The 27,419-nt window shown below is 50.5% G+C and overlaps 1 protein-coding gene across 3 annotated transcripts in view; it reads left to right on the top strand.

Moving 5' to 3' along the window:
- NGEF (neuronal guanine nucleotide exchange factor) overlaps positions 1–27,419 on the top strand; it is a 100,331-nt gene that overhangs the window by 66,607 nt on the left and 6,305 nt on the right. For all 3 annotated transcript variants that reach the window (XM_059393734.1, XM_059393735.1, XM_059393736.1), the window contains 5 exons: positions 4,496–4,809; positions 22,099–22,259; positions 23,448–23,600; positions 24,823–24,952; positions 27,096–27,170. In XM_059393734.1, the coding sequence (XP_059249717.1) occupies positions 4,496–4,809; positions 22,099–22,259; positions 23,448–23,600; positions 24,823–24,952; positions 27,096–27,170 (833 nt within the window). The remainder of the gene's footprint in view (positions 1–4,495; positions 4,810–22,098; positions 22,260–23,447; positions 23,601–24,822; positions 24,953–27,095; positions 27,171–27,419) is intronic.

The raw sequence follows: 27,419 nt of genomic DNA, 5'->3' as shown, positions 1-27,419 counted from the left end.
GGCTCCAAGCACAGGAGTGAAGCTGGTAGTCAGGGGGCTCAGGGCTCCAACCTGCACTCACGACAGCCATCATGTCCCCCATGTGGCCAAGCTTAGAGACTGACCTTCTGAGTGTTTTCTCCCACTGCCCCCTTCCAGTATCTGCTAGTATGATTGGTGAGTATCTCTTCCGGGCTCCTGTGCTCAACCCGCAGTAGTTGCTGGGTAGCTGTGATAGACGGATGACAACCCAGAGCTGTCCGCACCGTCTCACTTCCCTTGTCACAGACTTGGGGCCGGTGCCAGAGTCCCACAACAGCCCTCCCTGCTTTAGCTCTAGGAAGGAAGTGAATTCTTTGTCGGGTTATCCGGAAAGGACCAATTCCTACAACCACAGTAGAACGAAACTGGGAAGAAAGCAGAAAACGCGTACAGGCATGTTTGTATACCCCATGTTCGAGTGTGCAGGGCCTCCCACGGAGGCGGGGATGGGACAGTGCACAACTGTCATTACAGACCACAGGCCTTGAGCCCCGGCTGTGGGTTTCACATGCACATGCACGCTCTTATTGTCTCTGACCTAATAACTGCTTGACACATAGAAGGTGCTCACTAGAAAATAAATGACTCCCCCGCCCTTTACAGGCTTGCATTTGAGGGATTCAAAGAAAAAAAATGATTCTTCTTAGAAAGTGAGATTTTTTTTTAGTGACTCCAGGGGTTTTGGCCAGAGGAGCTGGGAACTTACCCTCTTCTGCAATGCATCGCAGCCAGGGCGGTACAAAACATTTTAAGTAGGAAAGATGGGAACTCGACCTTGTATATCTGCATGAAGGTACTATACCAGGTGCAAGACTTTACTGGTCAAGTTCATTTTCATATCAAGTTGTGCTTGCCGAACATACAAAATGTAAGGTAGAAAAACATATTAAGAGAACAATGAGTACAGAACTTTAATCAGCTAACATGTAGTTCCTCGGGTAAAGCTACAGTATTAGTCTGAATTTCAAGACCAATAAAAATAAATAGGCTATGGAAAATGGTTACATAGTGTGTCAGATAACTCTTTGTAGTCACAGTAATGCCAGGAAAACTGATATTTAAATTCATATTCTAAATACTTCAGAAAGAGGTATAGAGTTTTAAGAAAATTCTAAAATTACTGGTATTGGGAATCTTTGGCTAAAAGTAACAGAATATCCAGCAAAGGTTGACTGTAAACAATGGCAGTGGTTTTTTTTTTTTTTTCATTTAGGGGTAGAAAATTCTGGAATTGGTTCATTCAGCCAAGCAGTGACCCACCTCCTTTCCCTCCACCATTCTCCACATTTGTGCTTCATGTCACGAAATGGTTGCCACAGCTCCAGGCATCACATCCCCAAGCAGCCACATGTAAATGCAAAAAAGAAAGGTTTTTCTTCAAGTGTCTACTGAGGAGGGACATTTTTTGGGAAGCCCTTCTCTCTCTCTCTCCACACCCAGCGTGGAGCCCAATGTGGGGCTTGAACTTACAGCCCTGAGATCAAGACCTGAGCTAAGAGTCAGATGCTTAACCAACTGAGCCACGCAGGCACCCTGAGAAGCCCTTCTCAAAGATGTAAAATGTCCCCTTACTCTCCTTGGCCGGGTTTTATCATGCTCATGTCTAAACACACCATTGGCAAGAGGGAGGGAAGTATCACGATATGTTGTTGTTTTTTTCCAAGTACTTTTGTTAAATTTGTTTCCTGACTTTCAGCATATACATGAGCAACCTGTACACTTTGAACTCAGAGATTAGGGCTGAGTGCTCTCTGTAAATCTTATAGGGCAGAGGAGGCCAGATTTTAAGGGAAATTTATATTGGATGTGAACATTTATTTTCTAAGCCTTGAACCTAATTTCTGTGATTTTTCTCTTGTCAAGGAAGTCCCTAAGGCTAAGCCATTATGCTACTGAGACAATGGGAGATCTCTAAAGAACAGTTTATTTCTTGCTCATTTGTTTTGTTTTTTGTTTTCTGTTTTCCCTTTGGAGAAAGTTTCTGTTTATTTTTTATGTATTTTTATTTTAATTCCATATGATTACTGTACAATGTAATGTTAGCTTCCGGTGTATGATACAGTGTTACAGTAGCTTTTGATCAGTCATTGTTCACCCATGTCCCTGAGCACCCAAATGGGTCAGTGCCCAGAGAAAACCCCTCCCCTGCAAGCTGGGAACCCGGGATGTGAGGGGACAGAGGAGAGGCAGCCATCAGTGTCTGCCACAGTGTGATTTCAGAATTAATATTTTCAAGCCGGCTATGCTCAATGCTGATATTTTTGTCTCTTGTCACCATATGGATCACACTGAGATGCTAGAGATAGTATTTACCCATGACATATGCCCACGATAGCATGTATAAGACATATTTTTGAGGAGTGCCCAGGTGGCTCAGTCACTGGGCTTCTGCCTTTGGCTCAGTTCATGATCTCAGGGTCCTGGGATCAAGTCAAGCGTTGGGCCTCTCTGCTCAGCAGGGAGCCTGCTTCCCCCTCTCTCTCTGCCTGCCTCTCTGCCTATGTGTGATCTCTCTGTGTCAAATAAATAAATAAAATCTTTTTAAAAAAAAAAAGAAAAAGACATACTTTTGAACCGTCAAAATGATGCCAAATTAGACACTTTGGTGAAGTTTAGAAACAGCACCTTTTCCTAAAGCAGGCTTCACACCCAGGGTGGGGCTTGAACATGTCACCCTGAGATCAAGAGGCAGATGCTCTCCCCACTGAGCCATCCAGGCGCCCTGAAGCTGCATTTTTAAAAGGGGTTCAATTCAACAAATATTTGCATACCTGCTGGGGGGAGACTCATTCACACTGTAAAGTGAATCCAAGTCGATGCAGGGAAACTTGGTTTCTTTAAACCTCTGTAAACACTGAGGATCAGAATCACAGGAGAACAGTTGGTTCACGATCAGCTCAACAGTTGTGTCGTATTAAACCTCTCTCTTTATAGATCTTCAGTCTGGATTACTGCACTTAACAGAATACCTTCATGTTGTATTCTGCCAGACTGAAACATTGCAAAATCACGGGATCTTAATTTTTTTAAGGAAACGCTGTGCTTACCATAAAGGCTTTATAATTTGGCTTATGGAGCACAGGAAGCTCACTAATGAGTGCCCCAGAACGGTTTTAGGGGACTCCCATTCGATATGGCCACACTCATCAAAGCTAGTCTGTTTTTCTATTCTCCCTTTGTCTCCTGTTTAGACATATTCAACAAGGAGGTAAGAAAGGAACGGTTGGGTTGCTGACCTTTAGACTGCATTGTAAGCGAACATGCTTTACAAAGGGTACGTTTATCCCAATTAGAATTTTCCTGGGAAAATTATCTTTGTTTTTTTAGGCAGACATGTCCGGGGCCCCTACTACTGCCCCAACCAGTACATTTGGCTAGCTGCCTGCTGGACCTCTGCAGCTGGGGGCACCTTGGGAGTACCTGGGTCTCTCTGCTCCCCCCACCCCCCAGCACCAGGCAGTCCCAGGGACCCGACTTCTGCCATAACCGTGTTTCCTGAACCAGGCGTGTGACTCTATCCCTCCGCACACACCCCCGCCCCCACATGCAGTTCAGCCCTCCATCATCACCCCCTAGGGAATTAACACAGGATCTCTCTTCCTATCCACACCCACCCAAACATGGAGACCAGAACTGCTTGTCTGAGGTCTCTCGGGGCCTCTGTCTTGCCCATGGGATAGACTGCGACCTCCGTGGCATGGCAGTCAGATAAGACCTTAGAGGCCTGACCCCCTTCCCACCTGGCCCCCCCGCTCCCCTCCCCCTACTGCCTGGGCCTGGATCCCTCCGCTTGCCCCTGAGGCTTCTCTGTTGTGAAAAGACAGTCCCTTCACCACAAAACCAGGATGTCTGAAATGGGTTTTCCCTCCGGAGATCCTACATTTGTGCTGATTCATATGTACCCCCAAGTCTCCTTGGAGACTTAGAACGCATTTATTTTAAGTACATTTGGTCAGGAAAGTTAGTTTGAAACTGTAAAAGCAAAAAAGGGATGTTTCCCTTTTGAATTATAAGGCTGATGAACTATTGGTTTCTCCTTCAAAATGAGAATTTACAAGTACTCCCATTTCACAAATGAACATACTCGAATTTTAATATTGAAGCATTTAAGGCTAGGGAAAGCATCCCGTTGGGACGTCGAAACATAATCAGGACATTTCCGTCAACTGTGCACACTGGTTATTAACACATCAGGTTCTAGACTCTTGCTAACAAGTTTGCCAAGTATGTGTGGGGAAAGCGTATATTTGTGTGACCGGATTCTAGATACGTTCAGGGATTTCTCTATTTGTTGGAAAGAACTTCCATCTGCTGATCATTCCCAAGAAAGAAGACAGTGGCAGTTCACTGGGCCAGGCGAGGGGTTGGCTTTCTGTTCTCAGAAGTGCAGCACCGAAGATTGACCTAGAGAGTGGGAAAGATCTTCCCCCTGAAATCTTTCCCTTTTCTTCATCACAACTCTATCTGATTTCAGGACTCCTGTATCAGGAATACCGAGATAAATCGACACTCCAAGAAATTGAAACCAGGAGGCAGCTGGACGCAGAGATACACACCAACGCTCATGGCTCCCCAGCCAGCGAGGAGACTCCAGAGGAGGAGGAGGAGGAGGAGGAGGAGGAGGAGGAGGAGGATGAGCCAGCAAGCCCACCCGAGAGGAAGGCTCTGCCCCAGATCTGCCTGCTCAGTAACCCGCACTCTCGATTTAACCTCTGGCAGGATCTCCCGGAGATCCAGAGCAGCGGGGTGCTGGAAATCCTCCAGCCCGAGGAGATCAAACTGCAGGAGGTAAAGGGCCGCCCCGGGTGGGAGCTCCTTTCAGAAGGGACAGGTGTTCCAGCCAACGGAGGTGAGGCTTCCTCTGGGAGGGGAGGCGCCCCCCGCTGGCTCACCAGAATTCCTGGCAAGGTTTAGCCTTCCAGAATGCGCAGGGAAAGTCACATTATTTTACAGGCGACAAAAAATAGCTTGTTACCTTGTAAGGGAGCTCAGCCCAGTTGCTAGTGTTTGCAGCGGGCACACGTGAGCCTGGGGCCCTCGGTGACGCCGGCTGGCGGAGCCTGTGAAGGAAGTCGGTCCCCCGAGGTTCACATTCAGCACTTTCTTCCGGAAGCTCGTAAAACCTGGGCGCGGGGACCTAGAGAAATGGTGCGGAACTTCCCTGCTTCTCTGGATGGTCCCGGTGGACCCTGCCCATCAGCTCGGCTGAAGCAAGAGCACTGGGTTGCCCAACGGCTTATTGCTAGCAGGAGGAATGATCCACGAGAAGGTTACAGTAATGGAAAGGGGGAGCTCAGAAATCTGCGTGCGCATTCCCGTGGGGCATAGTTTGCTTGGGTCTAGAGCGGCGGGAGCGCCTCGGATCCAGGGGAAGGGGAGAGAACGGTGGGGAGGAATGGTGACTGTGCACATGCGTGTTCCCCGTGGAATTCCAAAAGCGGAGATAGAGGGGGAAATGAAGAGAATTGGTTCAGTGCCATGTCCTCGTCCATGCCCTGTCCCCCATACTCACACACCCCTTCAGAGCTGTCCTCGAACTTCTAGCCCCAGGTGTCCTGCCTTCTTTAACACCTCTCTGCCCTCCTCCCTCCTGCACTGCCATCTATAGGAACGTTTGCTCCTCTCCTGTATTTAAAAGTCAAAGTAACCGGCGCCCACTGCTCCTGACCAGGACTGAGGCTCCTGCCGACCAGGGTGCGAGTGCTGGCTGTTAGGGAAGACTTGGGGGGCGGGGGCTGGATTTGTGCAGAGCTGCCGGCTTGCATCCTATCTGGGAGGGTCTGGAGGGATCCGTGGCAACTTGACCTCAGTGGGACTCCGGAGCAGGGATTTGTAAATGGCTGCGTCAGGAGTTTCTCATGAAACATCTGAGTGAATAATGTGTAGTCACCTGTTCCCAATGTGGCTTCTCCTAGTTCTGTACAAAAACCCTGGAGGAGACACAAAGAAGCCACTTGTCCCCCAGCGGAAAGACGCACGTGGGGCACATCTCCACGGAGGCAGGGGGAGCCGAACTGAGAAAAGCAACTGTGTGGAAGGTGCCAGAACGCATGGATCTAGAAGTCCCCGTGCAGTTGTCCGTCCCTCCTGCCGAGGGGCACCCTCAGCTGCTGACAGGACAGCTGCCCCTAACCTTGGCTTTCCTGTAGGAGGAATTAGACAATACTGTTTTGTATTTGGCTTCCTTCACATAGTATTACCGTTACAGAGTGGTTGGTTTTGTTTTGTTTTTTGTTTTTGTCCCCAGAATAAGGAAAAAAGACTAGTTTCTGGGGGAATACTTCTTTTTTACCTTGATAATTAGAGACGTAAAGATTTTAAGTCCTTTGGAAAGCTTAGAGATAAACCGTAAGCTTAAAAACATGGTATATGCCTTCTGTGACATACACAAAGCTAAAAGCAGAGAGAGCAGGGCCTTTGTTATAAAAGCAAACAGTAAAAAAGCCCCTGAAAAATCGCATAAAATAAGGCGGCAGAGTCAATAGCAAATGTATCAATTGTAAACTGCTTGAATCCTCCATGGAAAGATAGAAATCCTCTAACTGATTGGAAATCTAGACCCATTATATTGTGGGGGGAATCCGGGATAAGTTAACGAAGGGAACGGGTCATTTTGTGTTATTAAAGGTATTCTTTACCTTGATAAAGGTATCACTTTATTTTTAAATGTTTTAAAATTAAGCTGCCTGTTAATAGGTTTTTATTATTTAAATGCAGTGCAGTAAATTGAATTAAATTAAAAATTTTAAATGCAGTGCAAACAGGTGCTGCTGGCCTTTTCTTGGCTCCTGGCTTCTGACCAGAGGACTCGCCAAGTCCGGCTTATCTCTCCTGAGGAAGGATAGTCATAATGCACCATCTGGTTTTGGGGTTCAGACATTTAGGAAGACTCTAAGATACAAAATCCTTATAGATCTTTATGAGGCTTTCCCCTGTATTTACACTTGTTCTGCTCAACAGCCCTTTGATTTCGATTTTGGTTGTAGCGCCATAGAGCCTTCAGCTTAGTTTTCATGAGAACTAGTGTACCTTGAGCGCAGGGGCTCAAGTAAGAGCAAGGACAACACCGGCAGCAGCTCCCAGGTGGGGAGAGAAACGTGTGCGGGTGCTGCCTGGAGGGTAGCTGCTGCCCAGGGTGCTCAGCGGATCCCGCACAGCTTTGCTGGGAAACCGTGCCCTTGACTCAGCCAGTGGCCACTCAGGGAGACTGATTAGGGACAGCTTCGGTGTGCCCACGGGAAACTGGCTGGTCCAGAGGGAAATGCAGTTTAAATGGTGGACAGGGCACCTGTGGGATGCAGTCGGCTGGGCTAAGGTCATGATCTTAGGATTGTGAGATCGAGCCCCACTTAGGGTTCCAAGCTCAGCGTGTAGTCAGCTTGAGATTCTCTCCCTTTGTCCCTCCCGGTAGTCAGCTTGAGATTCTCTCCCTTTGTCCCTCCCGGTCCTGCCTGTGTTCTCCCTCTCTCTCGATAAATAAATAAATTTTTAAAAATAAATAAATGCATGGTGGTGGACACTGCCAAGCTGCCACTCAAAAAGGCAGGACAGATTTCATACGACAGCAAAGCCTCCCAGCCCGGTTAGTTGATTTCACGTTTATTCTCATCTGCCCAACTGCTGGATGAAATATCCTATCTCGTTTTATCCTGAGGGTTCTTGATGACTTGTAAATTGGGCATCTTTTCATATGTATATTGGCTGTTTCCACTTCTTTGTCTATGAATAGCCTGTTCTTATCATTTGCCCTTTTTCTAAAGGGTTGTTTATATTTCTCTTCTTAGTGGATGGCAGCCTTTTATAAATTCTGGCTATTACATTCTTTTAATATGTTTATTTAAAATGTTTAAAATGTTTTCTTTCCTCCAATAGTATAGGAGAAGTGAGGTAGCAAGGGTTTGAATGCCAGTTGTGCTACTTCTTAGCTGTGTGACCTTGGGTGAGTTACTTAACCTCTCTGTGCTTTTGTTTCCTTATCTGTAAAACCGTGATAATCCTAGTACCTGCATCCCAGGGTTGTGAAGATAATGAGTTAAGAAAATAAAGAGCAGGACAGACTGACTTAAGTGACTTTATTATTAAATAAGGAATAAGTACAAAATTAATTGAACTCAGAGGTCTGCTCTGAGACATTCAGGGGGAAATACACACAAAAACACAGTCCTAAGGAAAGCAGTTAGGGTGGAGACCAAAAGACACCACATAAACTGGTGATGAGATGCATGCCTTCCTAGGAAAATAGAAGCTACCAAAAATTGACTCAAAACTAAAAATGTTCTAAACACCAAAATATATACCAGGTAACCAGAAAGATTTACAAAAGAGATGTTGTACCCAGATTGCTGAGTTGTGCCAAGCGGTCAAAGCACAGAGAAGTCCCTTGTCCCTTGGAGTAGTCTGGAGCAACATTGGGCATGTTTTGTATCTGTGTCCCCCTAAGTCACCAGCCACATGTGACTTTCGAGCATTTGAAATATGGTTGGTGCAGCTGAGGAACTGAACGTTTAATTCTATGTCATTTAAACTAACTTCCATTTCAGGAGCCACAGGTGGCTACTATGTTGGTCAAAAAATATCTAGAGCAGGGATCATCCCTTCTTAAAGTACCTAGCACAGTGTCTCAAGAACAACATTATGACATCTGGGACAGAATCATTCTTTGTCGCGGGGGATGGGGGGGTCTCCTGTGCATTGTAAGAGGTTTAGCAATATCCCTGCTAACAGATGCCAGTAGAACCCTATCCCCAGTTGTTACAGCCGAAAATGTCTCTAGACCTAGCTGGCTGTCCCCTGGGGAGCAAAAGTAGTTCCTGATGGAGAACCGCTATCTTATAGAAATAAAAATTTATACAGAAACCTGGACAAGAGGGACTCCTGGGTGGCTCAGTTGGTTAAGCAGCTGCCTTCGGCTCAGGTCATGATCCCAGCGTCCTGGGATCGAGTCCCACATCGGGCTCCTTGCTCAGCAGGGAGCCTGCTTCTCCCTCTGCCTCTGCCTGCCACTCTGTCTGCCTGTGCTTGTTCTCTCCCCCTCTCTTTCTCTGATAAATAAATAAAATCTTTAAAAAAAAAAAAAAAAAAGAAAAGAAACCTGACAAGAATGTTTATAGTAGCTGTATTCATCATAGCCCCAAACTGGGAACAACCCAAATATCCTTTAATAGACAGATAACCAGACACTAGAAGGTCCGTACAATGGCCCAAGACTTAGTACTAGAAAGAAGATCTATGGATGTACGCAGCTAAGGTCAATTTCAAAGGCATGTTGCTGAGCGAAAGAAAGCAGAAGGGTTACACACTATGTGTTCGCATCTGTAGGACCTTCTGAACAAGACAAAATTACAGTGACAGAGACCAGATCCAGGGTCACCAGGGAGAAGGGTGGGGAGGGTGTGCCTGGAACAGGATGGCACAGGGGACTTTTTTAGAGTGATAGACCTACGTCGTGTGTCCTGGTGACAGTGTGATTATAAGGATCTATACCTGTGTTAAAATTCATAAGAGCTGTGCATCCAAATGTCAGTTTTACTGCATTTTTATTTAAAAACTAAAACATTATAAAAGGGGAGGGGCAAGGAAAAGAAATAGGTTGATGGTCCTCATTCTGTTCAACCTAATCAAGTAAGCGCTCTTTCCCACACAACCCCCAAAATAAAACCTAGATCTGTCTCACTGTGACGTAAGGCAAAAATTTACATAAAACACAAGAAAATCAAATCTGGAGGTACATTAGAAGAATAATGTACGTTGAGAAGCTCTTGGGTGGCTCGGGCAGTTAAGCACTTAAGCGTCTGCTTTCAGCTCAGGTCATGATCCCAGCATCGGGGGATCAAGCCCTGTGTAGGGCTCCCTGCTCAGCTCGGAGTCTGCTTCTCCCTCTGCCCTTTCTCCTCCTCCCCCATACTCGTCCTCTCTCTCTCTCTCCAATAAATATATAAAATCTTTTTAAAAAGAAGGGGGAAAAAAAGAATAACATGCTTTGAGCACCTATGCATGAATGCAAAGACGGTATAAAGTTTGGGGCCAAAATTCATCATATTAATAGGCCAGAGGAGAAGAACACCCTGAGCGTCTCCTTCTCAAAGACCTCTAAAAGGGAAGTAGCCCATTTATTTCCATCCAAACAAAACTCAGGATACTTTCTGAAATTTATAAGGAGTGTCTTAGGTCTATATCTCAAGATCACATTTCATGAAGAATTGTTGGTGACAATAAAGGCAAGACAGGGAAGCTTGCTAAATGCTGATGTTGGTCTAGAAGTTCTAGCCAGTCCAGCAAAATAAGGAAAGAAATAAGAGATAACCGTAAAAAAGGGCAGTCAGAGACATCCTTACCTTCTAGTGATGGCTCCCTACTTATAAATCTGGAGGGGGTCACAAGTATTGGATCTTTATTAGGCATTTCGGGGAGATGGCTGATTCTAAGATAAACTTGCAAAACTTAGTTGTTTTAGCAGGTATCAGCAAACCCAGGTCTTGATCAGTTAGTGAGCTCTATCGACAAGAAAGATGAGTATCCCAAAGAAAAATGGACAAAACAATTCTCAGGAAAACTGCAAGTGGCCAGTGATTAAATTTTAAAAAAAGGTGGGGGGAAATCAAACTCACTGGTTTAATCAAAGAGGTCCAAATTAAAACAACATTGAGGTACAAGCATTTCAGGTGGCAGAGACTTTTAAATGTAAATATATTTAAAACGTGTTGTTGGGGGATTTTTCAATGAATATTTCAAACAGTATTTCAAACAGCTGATAGGAAAAAAAAATAGCTAAATTTGCACCAAACCCTTACAGCGGCGGTATGTTTGCCCACTGTCTAGTGTTACTATTCCTAGAAATGTATTTTGAAAAATAATCAGAAAAGTGCACAAGTACTTATTTATTAGGATGTTTATTCCAGCAGAAATCAGGGGGAGAATGGCAGGAAGAACCTGAAATGTGCAGTGATAGGGGAATTATTTAATAGGACAGTGTACAAAGGCAAAACATGTAATAAGCATGTTTTCAAAGGATAAACTGGGTGAATATGTACACCACATTGAGTTTTTAAAAGGCAGGCTAGAGGGGCACCTGGATGGGGGATTGGTTGGGCTTCTGACTCTTGGTTTCCGCTGAGGTCATGATCTCTGGGTTGGTAGTAGGCTGAGGTCTATGATGGCCGGCTCTGGGCTACACAGTCTACTTTGTGGCTCTCTCTCCTCTTCTGCCCCTCCCCCTACTTCCTCTTTCTAAAATAAATAAATAAGATCTTTTTTTTTTTTTTTTTTTTTAAAGGCAGGCTAGAACATTCCATCTATAGTAGAATTGGCATGGGAAATAGATGTAATAAATTATGTTTTTGTCATTTCCAATGGATCTGATAGAGACATTTCAATAACTAGGGTTACCTAACAATAAATAGAGTCATATGCAATTACAAGTCACAAGGACACACAGGCTTCCATGTGTCTTGCTCTAAGTCTTTATGGTCTCACTTTTTTTTTTTTTAAGATTTATTTATTCTAGAGAGAGAGCACGCATATGCACACTCCCCACCCCCAACACCCACGTGAGCTGGATGAGGGTGGGGTGGGGGGAGGAGCAGAATGGGAGGGAGAGCATCTCAAACAGACTCTCTGCTGAGTGCGCACCTGGTCACAGGCCTGGACCCCATGACCCTGAGATCATGACCGAGTCGGACATTTAACCCACTGAACCGCCCAGGCTCCCTAGGTCTGATTTTCATGTTTATTTTTCTAAAAGCTTAATGTGAGTGTCTATTTTGTTAATATTTGGCAAGGGACACAACAGTGAGATCTTCAGATTTTTTTTGTTCCAAAAAATCTGACTTTTGCATTAGATCTCATTTATCAAAGCAAGTCAGGCAACTTGTTCCCCAAGCTCAATCTGTTGTTGGAACATCTCTTTCTCCTGAGTTACAAAAGCAGCAGGTTGCAGTGAACTACTGTTCACACAAGGAAAATACCCCCAAATGATGGCCTTTTGGTAGGCCCAAGTCTTAGTCAGTCATTGAAGAGTCAGGATTGAAGAATAAAATTGCATGTTTTTTTCCTTTTCTAAGTAAAAATTAGGTAACTAATATCGAAACATGTTGTCTTAGACATCAGGTAGGATTTTCTTGGTTTCATTTTTGTTTTTTAAACTTAACTCTGAAGCTCTTGCTTCCCACCCCCCTATTTGGAATGGTGTTGGAGTTACTGTCTGAGAACACAACAGTTTGAGAAATAACCAGACATACATTCAAATGACAAGGTTTGGGCAGGAAGCGGTGGTAGAGGAAGTAGGGCGTTCAGTGAGGCCCCGGGTGTGGGGGGGGGGGGGGGGAGCCCCCCCCCCCCCACCAAAGCGGTGGACCACAAAATGATCCTGAAAAGAGACTGAAAAGCAAAGACGAGGGACCAGAACTGGGGGAGGGATCAGGCATCTCCCTGGAAGAAGCATCGGACAGTACTTGATTCTCACCAGCTAATGCCGGGGTCCTGAGAGATCATGGAAAACCTGCAGGGGCTGTCCCCAGCAGGCCCTGGGAGTGGTCACTCCTGCGGCTGGCGTGGCTTGCGTCCCCAGCCAGCGCCCAGAACCTGTCGAGGCAAACAGGATAGAACAGACAGACTTGCTCTCTGGTCCCTGATCCTGGTGAGCTGGATGTGCTGGAAAAGTGAGTGGGAAAAGCTAGTTTGAGTATCTCCAAGGAGACAAGGTCACACAGACGCTCCTGTGGGGCAGCCTGCGCAGGCTCGTCCTTACCTGCAGCAGCACAGCCCTGACATGCCCAGACAGGACCTCCAGCTTTGTCCTGTCAGGGACCCTGTCGTTATCTGGCACAGCCCAACTAGGGGATCTGTCAGGATCTCCTACAGTCTGAGTCAGCTCAGCCCCCAGAACGGGACAGGTTTTTTTTTTTTTAATTTGTTTTTCAACCCGTTTCCACAACTTCAAATGTTAAGGTACTTTTTGTTTTTTTAAGATTTTATTTATTTATTTGACAGAGGTCACAAGTAGGCCGAGAGTCAGGCAGAGCTGGGGGGCGAGGAGCAGGCTCCCTTCTGAGCAGAGAGGCCGATGCGGGGCTCGATCCCAGGACCCTGAGATCATGACCTGAGCCCAAGGTAGGGGCTTAACCCACTGAGCCACCAAGGAGCCCCAGTACTTTTTTTTTTTTTAAGAAAGCTATCCATTTTAGAAGAAAATTATGGGTTTTTAATATGATGTACTTTTTAATTTTTTTTTTTTGAAGATTTTTATTTATTTGACAGGGAGAGACACAGAGAGAGGGAACACAAGCGAGGGAGTGGGAGAAGGAGAAGCATGCTCCCTGCTGGGCAGGGAGCCTGATGCAGCCTGATCCCAGGACCCTGGGATCGTGACCTGAGCCCAAGGCGACCCTTAAGGACTGAGCCACCCAGGTGCCCTTCATATGATGTACTTTTTTTTTTTTTTTTAAGATTTTACTCATTTATTTGACAGAGATCACAAGTAGGCAGAAAGGCAGGCAGAGACAGAGGAAGATGCAGGCTCCCTGCTGAGCAGAGAGCCCGATGAGGGGCTTGATGCGGGGTTCGATTCGGGGCTCAATCCCAGGACTCCAGGATCATGACCTGAACCGAAGGCAGAGGCTTTAACCCACTGAGCCACCCAGGCGCTTCCATATGATGTACTTCTATCAAGAAATTAAATCATGAATATTATTTAGCTCACCAGCCTTCGTGGAACCATGCCCTTGTCTCTTTAGGATAAAGCTTAACCATTCCGTAAAGGAGTCTCTGGTCGGAGAGAAAGGGACTCTGCCTGTGATTTAACACAGACAGGAGCCATCACACAGAACACCAGACAGCTCCTGTCCTATGACAGACACCTGTAACTTCTTCCAAAAAAGACATGTTAGCATTTGTCATTTTTTAAAAAAAGATTATTTATTTATTTATTTATTTGATAGAGATCACAAGGAGGCAGAAAGGCAGGCAGAGAGAGAGGGAGAAGCAGACTCCCTGCTGAGCAGAGAGCCTGATGCGATGCGGGGCTGGATCTCAAGACCCTGGGATCATGACCTGAGCAGAAGGCAGAGGCTTTAATCCACTGAGCCACCCAGGCGCCCCAGCATTTGTCATTTTTAAAAGGAATCCTTTGGATAAATGATTTATGTATCTGATATAAAGTGCAAAAAAAAGGAGTAAATGCTTTACAGTGAAAAAGTCTCCTCTGGGCCTGACACGCCAGGGCCAGCGTCTGCATGTCACACAAACAGTGAACCTGCTATTAGATTGTTCTGCCCCCTGCTTTCTTTTTTAACTTGGTAGAACATTTTGAAAATCTTTCTGCACCAGCCCAAATGGACGCCCATTCTTTTTCCTTTTTTTTTTGTTTTGTTTTGTTAGCTTTATAGATCTCTCTTGTCTTTGATGTTCCATAATTTATTTAACCAACCCCCATTGATGGCCATTTGCAATTAGAAATATTGTGGATCAGGGTGCCTGGGTGGCTCAGTCAGTTAAAGCTCTGCCTTCAGCTCAGGTCATGATCTCAGGGTCCTGGGATCCACCCCCCACATAGGGCTCTCTGCTCAGCGGGGAGCCTGCTTCCCCGCCCCCGCCTCTCTCTCTGCTTGTGATCTCTCTCTCTCAAATAAATTAAAAAAAAAAATTTTTTTTTTTTTGAATGTTGAGGATTAAGAACATTGCGTGTAGCGTTATTTAAGACTGAAATCCACACAGTGGAGTTCTATGGGAATTGCCAGTGGAACTGTGGAGTTAAAAGTTACCTGCTCTTCTAAATCTGGTGAAGATACCATCTTCACACTTCGGTTTGAGGGTGTGGGCTCAGCACCACCATTGTACGTTAGCCAATCATTTTGTCTTGAGCAATAAGCTAGATCATGAATGATATCTTGTGGGTTTGTTTTTTTTTTAAGACTTTATTTATTTATTTGACAGAGAGAGATCACAAGTAGGCAGAGAGACAGAGATGAGGAGAAGCAGGCTCCCTGCTGAGCAGCAAGCCCAATGCGGGACTTGATCCCAGGCCCCTGGGATCATGACCTGAGCCAAAGGCAGAGGCTTAACCCACTGAGCCACCCAGGGGCTCCTTTGTTGTGGTTTTAATTTGCATTTCTCTTACCCGTGAGTGAGGCTGAACATAGTTTCAAGTTTTAAATTTTAACCGACTTTAGTGTACATTTTTTCTTTTCTTTTCTTTAAGATTCTATTTATTTATTTGAGAGAGAGAGAGAGAAGGAACACAAGCAGGGGGAGGCAGAGGGAGAAGCAGGTTTCCTGCAGAGCAGGGAACCCAGTGTGGAGCTCAGCCCCAGGACCCTGGGATCACGACTTGAGCTGAAGGCAGTTGCTTAACCGACTGAGCCACCCAGGCATCCCTAAGTGTAAACTTCTTCATAAAACATCTTACTAAACCAGGTCATCTGGAGGAAATGTAACAGTGGGTGTTTGTGACATGTGTGGCCCTTGCAGAGGATTGGGTTTGGACTGCTGGTGGTGTGGGCGGCACTGGGCCCCGAGGGCCTGCCAGCAAGCTCAAATTTCATACGTGAGCTCTAGGCCCGCTGCAACAAGGTGGGGTCATTGTCACTATGCCCTGTGATGCTCCCGCCCTGCGAACTCACTCAGCCTTGTCCCCCCCCCTTGCGTTTCCCACACGGACCAGACGTGCAGCAGCCTTGACCAGCTGGTCAAAGCATGGGCTTTGGAATCTGACTTCATCATCATTTGTGGAAGAAAGAGGCATTCTTAGGAACTTGTTCATTACTAAGAGCTTTTTCGAGTCACTTCTGGCCGCCCGAATGCCTGTGACATGTGGATTATTGTACTAGGCACAGAAGTGAGCCCAGCCTTGTGCCATTATGAGGAGAGGGGACCAGCCGGGAGCATGGACGTGAATCTGCCCCGAGGGGGGGCTACTCTGAAGGCCCCAAAGCCAAGAGCAGGTGCGGCCTCTGATGGAAGGACCTGGTCATCTCTTCCCTGGTTTCTGTGACACCCTCGGAGGAGAGAGAAGTGTGGCCACCTGTGCACAGGGACCGAGCATCTGGAGCATGAGGTCGCGCCTTTGGCAGAACAAGGTCCCATCACTCCCTCTGGCATGTTGTGGGACGTGCAGCCTGGACCGTGGGATCCGAACCAAACTGTCCATGGGTTGTGTCCCCACAGCCCTCTGAGGCAGGCTGGTGCTCCAGGAAGGATGCCCCAAGCCCTTGGCCTTAGGGCCCGACTTTCCCTCTGTCCCCTCTCACCCTCCAGCTAAAAGCAAACGTACTAAAAGGAAGTAAAGGCATCAGGCAGATGCCCTAACACTTAGGACTCTGAGGGACAAGGAAGAAAGAAAGGTACTTGTGGAAGCTTTGGGGGCCAGGTCCTCGGTCCCTGCCATGCCTCGTGAGGACCTGTGCATCTTGTTCAAAGACAGGTTGTGTGTGGGTTTGGGGCAAGGCCTGGGGATCTGCATTTTCACAAACGCCTATAGTCAGGGGACCAGGTTGAAAAACATTGGTGTTTCCCTAGCTAACTCTTCCCTAGCTAAGAGTTGCCTAGCTAACTCTTCTAGTTCTCTGACTTAGCCCCTTCCAGAACCCTTGCCGCTAACGAGGCAAGGCCCCCTCCCCTGCATTCCCATTTCACTGTTGGGACCACTGATGAACTGTCATCGGCCATGCTCCAGCTGCTTTCTTGGTGACAGCATGCCTCTGTCCCTCTGTGTCCCCAGCATCGAGCCCAGTCACGTCCTGGAGGTGGTTCTTGGGACATGTTTGTGGAACCAGTGAGCCAAGGTGCTGGGCTCCCTGTGGTTGAGGTGTCCTGGGCAGAGGGTCTCTCCAAGAGGTAGGGGGTGGGTCTTAGTCATCTCGGGGTCCCCAGTGTCTGGTGGTCCCCAGCTCTTAGCAGGTGGGCAGGAGAACTCTGGAGCATTGAGTTTTCTGTATGAGCTGCTTTAGGAAACCATCCAGGAAAGGAGACGGGACATTGGCCGTCCAGTCCAGCAGAAAGAAGGATGAACATAAGACACAACTAATGGTGTCCTTGTAAACAGATGCAGGCTTCCCTGAGTGTGGGGAGCAGGGAGCCTGGGGAACAGAACCTTCGTGTGACCTTAGTGCCCACCTCTGCCCGGTGGAGACAATCTGGGAGACCTCCAGGGCTGTATTAAGGACCAAGTGAGGGGTTAGTCACCTGTTGGATATTGGACGAGCGCCCTGGGGCCCTGGGGCTAATCCTGCGCAGACAAGGTGGAGAGAACCAGGACACTCGAGACCTCTCCATCCACCAGGTGAGGGCTGCCCCCGCCTGTCTGAACAGGAACATAGTCACTAAGAGAGGAGTATGGCCAAGCATTTTCTGGATTTAGAGAGAAAGATGCCTCATTTTGGCAAGGGAGGGGCAGCAGGAAGATCCCGAGTTCTTGCAAAATGAACTTTCTTGGTGTGACTTTTTGGGAAGCAGCACATGCTGTTTGACAGAAAATTGGTGAGGAGTCATCTGTCGGGTCTGAGTGGCCCCGGTGACACAGAGGTCGTCTCCTTTCTCTTGACTGTGGTCCCGGGCCTCAGTCTGGTGATTGGGAATAATGCCTGACTTTCCCTGGCTCCCTGAGAGGTGTGTGTCTGGTATCCAGAGGGAGCTTGTGGCCTCAGCCTCCAGTCTAGGTGGGCTCAGCTGGCGAGTGAGGGCGGCCGGGGGGATGGAGGGTACCAGAATTTCTGGAGCTGGATGGGAAATTGGTGATGCCCTGGCCGGCTTGGGCTGCCCTCACCGACTGCCGCAGACCAGGTCGCTGGACAGCAGGCATGGATTTTGCACAGCTCCGGGGCTGGAAGTCTGAAATCAAGGTGCCAGCAGCGCTGGTGTCTGGTGGGACACCTGTTCTTGGCTTGAATCCCTGGGGTCTGTCTCTTCTTGTAAGGACACCAGTCCTTACAGTAAACCTTAATGACTTCTTCCTCGGCCCATCTCCCCGTAACCCGGGACTCTGAGGGAGGGGGGTGCTTTTGCTTCCTGGCTGTGCCAGTGCCATACCAACCCCCACAGAGGTCGCCCTGGTGACTCGGGCCCTGGGACCACATTGTGATAAAGGGAAGGTGAGGCATCAGACAGCGGTGATTCACGAGCACTGAGTTCCGGGAAGCCGCAAACAATCCCGAGTGGGACAGAACGCCCCGCGGTGGGGGGGTTGGGGGGGGCTTCTCTAGGCCACCCTGAGTTACAAGGAGCTGGCGCAGGTGAAGACCAGGGTAGGGAATCACCCAGCCCGAGTTTTGCCAGTGGAAGAATGAAGGGCCGATGCCCGTAGCCCCCTGGGAGTGGGGTATGGGGGACGGAGGAGGTGGCTGGACCCTGAGGACCCCTGTGGACGATGGAGGGTGACACAGGCTGAACCATCTGCAGTCACCCCAACTGTGGGTCAGGAAGCTGAGTTCTTAACAAGCAGTGTTCTCTGGGCCCGGAAGCAGATCTGGGTGCCTCCAGATTTTCTTGGTGTCCCCGCCTCTTCTTTTATCTGTGTTGTTAATGGGCTGGAGTCTCATTTGTTTCTCCAAATTCATTGCTCGAACAGCGTGGCCAGGTGGTCCTAACTCTGGGCACCCCCACCTCCCCTGTGCGGAGATGGCCTGCCACATCCCAGCGACCCCCCAAGCAACCCCCGTGGCCCGTACTGCATGAATGAGGGGTCCTAGCTTTGTGTGTCTCTGGAGTATTTTGTGTTCGAGGGGTGCAGTGCTGGTCCGGGGTCCGCAGTCTCACTCGTGACTGAATGGCCCCAGGGAGGGGGAGATGCCACAGGCTGAAGCTAAACTGGGCCGGCTTGTGGGACATGGAGCGGTGATGGTCCCAGACGGGACACAACAGAGAATGATTTCTCTCTGTTGTTTCCTTTCTTTGGAGAAAAATCTAAACTTACTGAGAAAGATAGGATCCAGCGCCTTCCAGGCCCAGTGGGGTAACCCTGCAGGAAGCCGGACACAGCTTCTCCACAGGCCAGTGTGGGAAGTGAGGTGAACACGTTCCGAGGTCAGGAGCAGCCATCTCAGACTCTGGAAAACAGGGCTGCATGGTTTTGGCCCACACAGCGGGCAGGGGACAGACTCAAAAATGCAAACAGGAGCCTGCTGTTCCCTCCGTGGCCCTCTCTCATGGCCTGGCCACCAGCCCCCACTGTCCCACCAGGCGCCCGCATCCTTTCTCCACACGAGCATTGGCGTCTCTCTGGAAATGGGCTTGCTGTCATGTCCAGGGTCACCTTCTAGTACAGACTCCTCCTGACCCCTCTGGCCAGAGCTCCATCCCATGAAGCTCAGTCCTGTGAGGGCAGCGCCCTGATGCTGGCTTGGTAATGACCCTGGGCATCCAGCAGGTGCTTTGACATGGGCGGGCTCCAGGCTGCAGACTGTCCGCTGGGGACTGTTCCCATTTTGTGCGCCTGCAAACAGGCTTAGCTGGATAAAGCAATTCTCATTCATGGCCGAGGTCTGGCTAACGCCGAGGCAGAAGCCTTGACTGTTCCGCTGCTCAGCTGCCCACCACCGTTCCCGCAACTGCAGAACCACCTAGCCCGGCCCCTCCCACGCGGCGTCCAGAGCTGAGTGGCTCCCGCCCATTGGAAAGAACCCAGGTAGGAGCGGGCTTGGTAGTGGCAGGGCTGGAAAAACTGGAAGCATAGCCTAAGTAGTGGCAGACATCAAACCTAATACGAATCCAACTGGGCACTAAGAGCACCACTGAGAGATGAGCCGTGATTCAGAAAATCCGGGTCGGTCTACCTGAGTGTTCCCTGAGGCCCAGGGTCTCAGCTGGGTGGTGCACAAGGGGTGGCCTCAACAGCTCGGCCGCGGAGCAGTGGTATTCTCAGGAAGGAGTGCCCTGCTGGAAGCAACACACACACATGCTTGCACACGTTCACACGCACGTGCACATTCTTATGCTCATTCACACACAAGCTCGTTCATATGTATATGCTCTCATACACACACATACACGTTCTTACCCTCAGTCGTATATGCAGTCTCTCACACACTCACACACACCTCTCCCCGTTTGCTCCGTGGCCTTCCTCACTGCCTGACTGGGACAGTCGTACTCCTGTCTGCTCTGTCCCCACTCCCGGGACACAAGCGCTATGGTGTCAGGGAGTTGGCCGTGCTCACCCCTGAATGCCTGGGGCCTAGACAGGCACTCAGTAAACATGGGAGCAAATGGGAGAGCCGGCAAGTGAGTCAGCGAATGAGTGAATTATTGAGTGAGTAAGTGAATGAGTGAGTGAATCAATGAGTGAACAAGTGTGAGAATAAGTGAACAAATGAGTGAATAAGTGAATGAGTGCGTGAGTGAATGAATGAGTGAGCGAACGAGGGGGTCTGGAGAGCAGACGGTAGATCCCCGTCAACCCCGCGCTGCCACCACGCGGCTTGAATGAGAGTAAGACGGTATTGATGAGGAAAAACAGCCATATTGATGTGGCAAATAATGTGACAGAAAATGAAGAGAAACACAGACTTCACGGGCGACTAATGGCCTGTCAGCGGAGGAGGCAGAGTGGGCGGGGGGCACAGCTGGTGTCCGTGACCAGCTGGTCAGGCCCAGCCGCTGGAGGACCCCGGCACCGGCCCCCACACCCAGCCCAGCAGACTAGATGCAGTGGGCCTGAGATGTGGGTGGGACCCCAGGTGGGCCTCACGTGCGTCCCCCTGGGAGTCGTGCCTTCCTCTGTGGGGCTGTGGGTGTTGTTTCCTCTCTGCAATACTCGTCCATGTCAGCTGGGGGCGTTTTTAGTTCTATTTGCCTAGAACTCGAAATCTTCAACGGCCTGACATTTTCTTAGGAAACTTAGACTTAGCAGCGGGACGCAGTTCCATGTCAGTGGCGCTTGTCGAGAAGCCCCCTGCATCCCGCCAGGGCCGCCAGCGAGGCTGGAGGATTGGGGGGATGTGCCTTCTGTGGCTTTGTCTGCTGAATACAGGCCACCATGACTCGGGGACGATTCCAGAGAGGCCGCAGCCCAGCTCCGGTCAGCCTGGGTCAGGGGCAGAACCGAGGGCGTCTGGGGGGCTCTGCTGCAGTGGCCAGGCTCTGTGATGGCGTGATCCCTGGAGTGACTTCCTTACGAACTTTGTCCCTTTTGTTGGGCAGGTGTATGCCACTGTGTGTACCCAACTTACAAACACGTCCCTTCTTTTTTTTTTTTTTTTTTTTTTTAGATTTTTATTTATTTATTTGACAGAGAGATCACAAGTAGGCAGAGAGGCAGGCAGAGAGAGAGGGAGAAGCAGGCTCCCTGCTGAGCAGAGAGCCCGATGGGGGGCTCGGTCCTAGGATCCTGAGATCATGACCTGAGCCTAAGGCAGAGGCTTAACCCACTGAGCTACCCAGGTGCCCCAACACATCCCTTCTTTTTTTTTTTTAAGATTTTATTTATGTATTTGACAGAGAGAGATCACAAACAGGAGGAAGCAGGCTCCCTGCTGAGCAGAGACCCCAATGCGGGGCTCGATCCCAGGACCCTGAGATCATGACCTGAGCCGAAGGCAGCAGCTTAACCCACTGAGCCACCCAGGTGCCCCACGTCCCTTCTTTTAAACCCCACTCTGCCTGCGGCCTCACAGGGCAACCTGTCCATCTCTGCCTGTTTTCACACGGCCTCCTCCCCATGCCTCCGTGTCGACGTCCCTCCTGTGTCCCATACCTCTCTCATAAAGACACCTGTTGTTGGATTTAGGCTCTCGATCCAGGGTGACGTCCTTGACATCCTTCTGTACAGAACTTGTCCCCAAATAAGTTCATATTCACAGGCACCAGAGCTTAGGACATGGACACAGCTTGTGGGGGGTCCACAGTTCACCCCACTACACATCCTTTCTGGGCAGCCATTGTGGGGCCTGACCCCGCCCTCAGGAAGGGTCCTTGGTTGGCTTGTGAGCTGGTTGGGGGTGTGGAGCTGAGCCGGGAGCGAGAGCCCTCACTCTGGCGAAGCTCCTTACTGGAGAGCACAGAGCCTCGTGTTGTCACGGGGAAAGTCTCAGCGACCAGATAACAGTCATGCTACGGAATAAGGGTGTCTCTTACCTGTTTGTCCCAACACAGGCCATGTTCGAGCTGGTCACGTCCGAGGCCTCCTACTACAAAAGCCTGAGCCTGCTCGTGTCTCACTTCATGGAGAATGAGCGTCTGAAGAAGATCCTACACCCGTCAGAGGCACACATCCTCTTCTCCAACGTCCTGGACGTCATGGCCGTCAGCGAGCGGTGAGCCCCCCTGCTCTGGGCCTCTTGGGGTCTGGCTTCCAGAAACTTCCCCTCATCTGGGGCACGGCCAAAGCTGGCAGCGAGTACCCATTACACCGGCTTCTCTGCTTTTGAGTGTTTGGAATTATCTGTAATGAGATAGAAATAAATACGTCCCCGCAGGGCGGCCGGTCACACCCCCCTGAACAGGCCTTCTGCCTCCAGATCCCTTCCTGTTCCACGCATGTGCTCCTCGTGTCCCCCGCTGTCGGGCAGGTGTGCAGCAGGTATCCTGACCGGGTCCAGGGGCGTCCGTGGGAGCTGGTGTCCTAAAACCCCGGTTTGACGTGTCCCCGACCTCGTCCCCCCAGTCAGATGGTGTTTGTGCTGGTTTGTGGAGGAGGCTTTGGGACTGTGCTTCTCTTTTGGCTGGGAAGGATGGGAGGAGCTTAACTGGAGCGGGAATGAACAGCTATTCACTGATCCTTGTCAAGAAGGAAAGGGCGCCAATTTCACCGTTGGGTTAGAACATCTGGCGACCATTTCCCGCTGGGCCATGGAGTCCACAGCTCAAAGAGCAAAACTCAGCTTTCGGGTCCAACAACGCATGCTCAGATGCCAAGCTGCCACGTGGCCGGAGGGAGCCCCCCATCCCCGAGGCGCCCTGGGCACTCCCTCCTCCCCCGCTTGGACACTCACCTCCTGGCAGGCCCCGCCCCGGGGCCTCAGACCCACCGCTGCTGAGAGACCCGCGGGCCTCTGCCACTTCACCCCACTGGGGTTTACTTACACTTTGCTGTGGAGAATTGCAAACATGCAGAAACAGACACGCCAGTGTGACGTGCGCAGCCCCCCAGCCCGGCACCTGGGTTGGTCTGCGTCCCCAGCCCTCCTCACCACCCACGGGATCCCGCTGAGGCAAATCCCCGTTGTCATCTTGTCTGTGGGCACATCAGTACATCTGTTAAACATAAGGCCTCTTTCTCTCTCTTTGAAAACACTCTTGATGCTATCAGGCACCTAAAAACACAGGACGACTGACCTACCTACTGGGTAGGTGCACCAAAGGTGCCATCGGTGTGGGGCTCATGTCCTGTTGTGTCTGTGGCCTTGTCCGAGCCAGGCCCGGGGGCAGCCATGTGTCCTGAGTGTCCCGGTGCAGGCGCCTTTCACCCGAGCCACTGCCCACGGCCCCCTCCCCCACCGCAGGTTTCTCCTGGAGCTAGAGCGCCGGATGGAGGAGAACATTGTCATCTCGGACGTGTGCGACATCGTGTACCATTACGCGGCCAACCACTTCTCAGTGTACATCACCTACGTCAGCAACCAGACCTACCAGGAGAGGACCTACAAGCAGCTGCTGTGAGTGTGTGTCCCCCCTCATTTCTCCTGCCCCCGTGCAGGCTGTCGCTCCTCCCACCGGGACACCGAGCCATGGCCCTGGGACCCCTGCTTTCCAAGGCCGGCACGTTCCGGGGGCTGCAGGGTCACTGGAGAAAGGTCAATCCCAAGACCATCAGCCGTGGCGCCCGTCTGACCCGTGTCTCGAATGGCTGCGCTGAGCTCTGCGGGGCTTAGAAAAGACGGTTTGAGGCCGGGAGAGCCCCTTGTGGCCCAGGAAGTTGGGAAGATGGTTTGAACTAGAGCCAAAGGCAGGGATGAGGCAGCAGGGGATGCCTTTGTGGCCTTCCAGCAACGCCCTTGACTTTGTCACTCATCTGCCCACTTCTCAGCTTCCCTGGGGTTTCAATGATGAGGTGATTTTTCCAGTCGATTTGCCTCTTTTGACTCCCTCACACTCTGGTGCTGCGCTTTGGTGACACCTGAACCCGTGATGTGTTCTTACCTTCACTGGGGAGCACCAGAGGTCCCCCTGCGAGGTCTCCTCTGGCCATTCCACTCCCCTGGGCCTTGCTGTCAAGGCTAACTGTGGAGAGTTTCAAACTTGAGCATTCGAGGGTTTGGTGTTTGACGTTTGGGGGTTGAAAACTGGGACTCGAGGGAATCAGGATGCTAGTTCGAGGACAGACGTGGAGGTGACAAGCAAGCAGGAGAACGGGGTCCTGGCCTCCCAGGGCTGCAGGTACACGGTGCATCCCTGGAGGCACAGGGTGTCTGGGCCGCAGGGGAAGGCCATGAGCCGGGGTCCCTGTTGACGTGCCACCCAGGGTCCCTGGAGCCCGCGTCAGGGCAGCCCCCTGATCCCCACTGCCGAGCCACCTGCAGACAGGACGTCCCTGTGGCCGTTGTCCCCGGCCTGCTGCTGTTCCTATCACTACGTGGGTTCACCTTGCCACAGTTCCCTGCTGGGTAAATCACCAGATCCTGCGTCTGAGTCATGGACTTTGCCACATGAGGAATTCTTACCTTCCCACACGGAATACATCCTGTGAAGTTTTCACAGCCCAGGCATGTGAAGCCATTGTTGTCATTTGGCTTGTACATGAGCAGTTTATCTTCCGTTAAAAGAAATCAGTGTGTGTCCCATACCCGTGGGATGTCTGGTTCCTCCGAGGCCATGGATGCGCTTCTGACTTGCGCCTCCTGTGAGCCAGAGACCGACTCTCATGTCTGTGTACCCCAGCCAGGAGAAGGCAGCCTTTCGGGAGCTGATTGCACAGCTGGAGCTGGACCCCAAGTGCCGGGGGCTGCCCCTGTCCTCCTTCCTTATCCTGCCATTCCAGAGGATCACACGCCTCAAGCTCTTGGTCCAGGTACCAGCCTCTCCCCCCAGCCCCTGCCCTGACTTGTGGAACCGGCTTGCGTGTGCTTCTCCCACTGCAGACTGTTTCCTTCAGTTGTTCCAGGTCTCTGCTAGCTTTCTAGGAAGTCCATTTGCTCCACAAATCTTAATGAAGCTACTACTGTGTGCCACGCAGTGGGGGAGTCAGCCCCTCTTCCCAGTGAGCCACAGTCTGGGAATTAGACCAACAGGCACACAAAAGCAGGAAGTGGTCATGACTGTGAGGACAGTGAAACGGAGGGCACATGATTGGGGGGTCACTGCCTGGTCACCACCAGTTAGGAATGTCAAGAAAGACTCTTAGACAAGTGACATCTGCGCTGAGACGTGGCTGACAGAGAGGAGCCATTCAAGTGACAGATAACTGCTTATGCAAAGGCCCTGGGGCAGTGATGCTCATAGGAGGGAAGGCCAGTGGTGAGCTGAGGGGATTTGACAGGAGTAACTGCAGAGACGTTGTGAGGCCAGTTGAGGCCCTAAGGGACCAGGCAAGATGCTGGCTTCATGCTTCCGTAGGACAAGAGAGTTGCCTGATCCAACTGAGTGCCCACAACACTGCCTATGCTGAGTTAGGGGCAGGAGAGCAGGGATGCAAATGGGAGAAGGGGTCAGGAAGCTGTGGGAGAAAGGCAGCCTGGGCTGGAGGACAGGCGGGGAGCCGAGGGTCGGGGGAAGAGGAGATCCTGGAGGGAAATCAGAATTGAGATGCCCACTTGCTACTCCAGGGAAGAGGAAGGAAGGGTCAGAGCTGGACCTGCAGGAGTGATGGTGCGGCCCTTCCTGAGGCGGGGAGACAGGCGGGGGCAGGGGGCATCAGGGTTCCAGGGAATCTCCAAGTGCCAAGTTAAAGGCAGAAGTCAGTGCAGGGCCTCTCGGCATCAAGGTGGCGTTTAGGGGAAGACATCATCAAGGAAGGAGAGATGGGTCCCAAGACCCAGCCCTGGGACACAGTGCTCAAGGACAAATAGAAGGAAGAAGGAAGCCTAGGAGGGCTGTGGCCGGGGAAGCCTGGAGAGGGGCATTTCCTGAAAGGGGACCCCATGCCTGCCTTGGGCTGCTGGGTGTTTGGTGCAGCTGGTAGGGGGAGTGGCTTCAGAGGCCGAGGAGCTGAGAGAGTGACCTGCGAGCCACAGTTAGGGTAGCTGAGAGGTCAGACATCATGGGGTGGGCAGTAGTGAGGAGGAGAGGTTGCAGCCGGGGTTGAGGGGAGCGTCAGAGGACAGGGCCCAGGGACCTGGGACCAAAGTGGGGGGCATCAGAGGAGGTAACTCCCCCCACCCCAGGGATGGCCCAAGAGAGCGCCATGTGACAACTCAGGGAGCACGAACCCGAGTCACAGGACACGGGGCAACAAAGGGTTACACGTGAGATTTTTTTTTCTTAACTTGGGAAAACCGAATCAGAAGATAGAGGGGGAACATTTTTAAGAAGTCATAGGAAAAGAGCATATATGAATATATAAAAATTTTAACTTTTATACGATGAAAACCAACAGAAGTAAGATCAAGACCTATTTTAATGTGTTGAGGGAGCGTGGAGGCACAGGCAAGTCGATGGCAGCCTGGAGCCCTCAGGAAGCTTCTGAGGAAAGGCCTCTGAGGCAAAAGCCATGGGAGCCTCATTTTGTTAAGTCAAGAAAATCAAGAAAGGGCTTTTCTTCAGTAAGACCAGAGTTAATGAAGTCTCAGGGTCACTGGGACTTGGCCACAAACTCGTCCTAGGGGCAGGGCAGGGAAGTCCCCCATGCCTGCCCTGAGCATCACGCGCGTGGAACCAAGGTTGGCCTGAGCATGGCTGTCCCCTCGCTGCCCCGCCCACCCCGCCAGCAGGAGGTTGCTGGCTTTACTTTGGTGTCCTTGTTAAGCACTTCCCCAACCCCCCGGGGGTGGGGGGACCTGGGGCTGCAGCTTGGCCTTCATGGTTAACCCCTGGCAGGAGCCTGACTCATTCGTCATCCTCAGGGAGGCCCCCATGGATCAGAATGCTCGGGCCTGGGCCTGCTGTGTGGACTCCTGCGCCCCACTGGGCTCTTCATTGTGCCACCGCTGCATGGGGGCAGGGCGGGGAGGAAAGGCCACCCGGGATCAAATTAATGCAGATTTTCCTGTGCTCAGAACATTCTGAAGAGAGTGGAAGAAAGGTCTGAGCGGGAGTGCACGGCCTTGGACGCCCACAAAGAACTGGAAATGGTGAGCTGGGCTCCCTCCTCCTTTTGTTCCCAGTGAACCATTTTCCTTGGCCGGACCCCCACCTCGTGGTCCTGCGCCCTCCTCTGTCCTCTGTCACTGTGTCTTTGGAAATCACAAATGCATTTTAGCATATGCTTTTGCAATCAAAAAAGGTCATTTGAGGGGTGCCTGGCTAGTTCAGTAGGGGGAGAGCAAGTGACTTGAGCTCAGGGTCGCAAGTTCAAGCCCCACACTGGGCATAAAGATAAC

The sequence above is a fragment of the Mustela nigripes genome, chromosome 3 (assembly GCF_022355385.1).
Source record: "Mustela nigripes isolate SB6536 chromosome 3, MUSNIG.SB6536, whole genome shotgun sequence".
Classification (NCBI taxonomy): domain Eukaryota; kingdom Metazoa; phylum Chordata; class Mammalia; order Carnivora; family Mustelidae; genus Mustela; species Mustela nigripes.
Note: the sequence above shows the minus strand (reverse complement) of the source record. Positions and strands in the feature narration are given on the sequence as shown.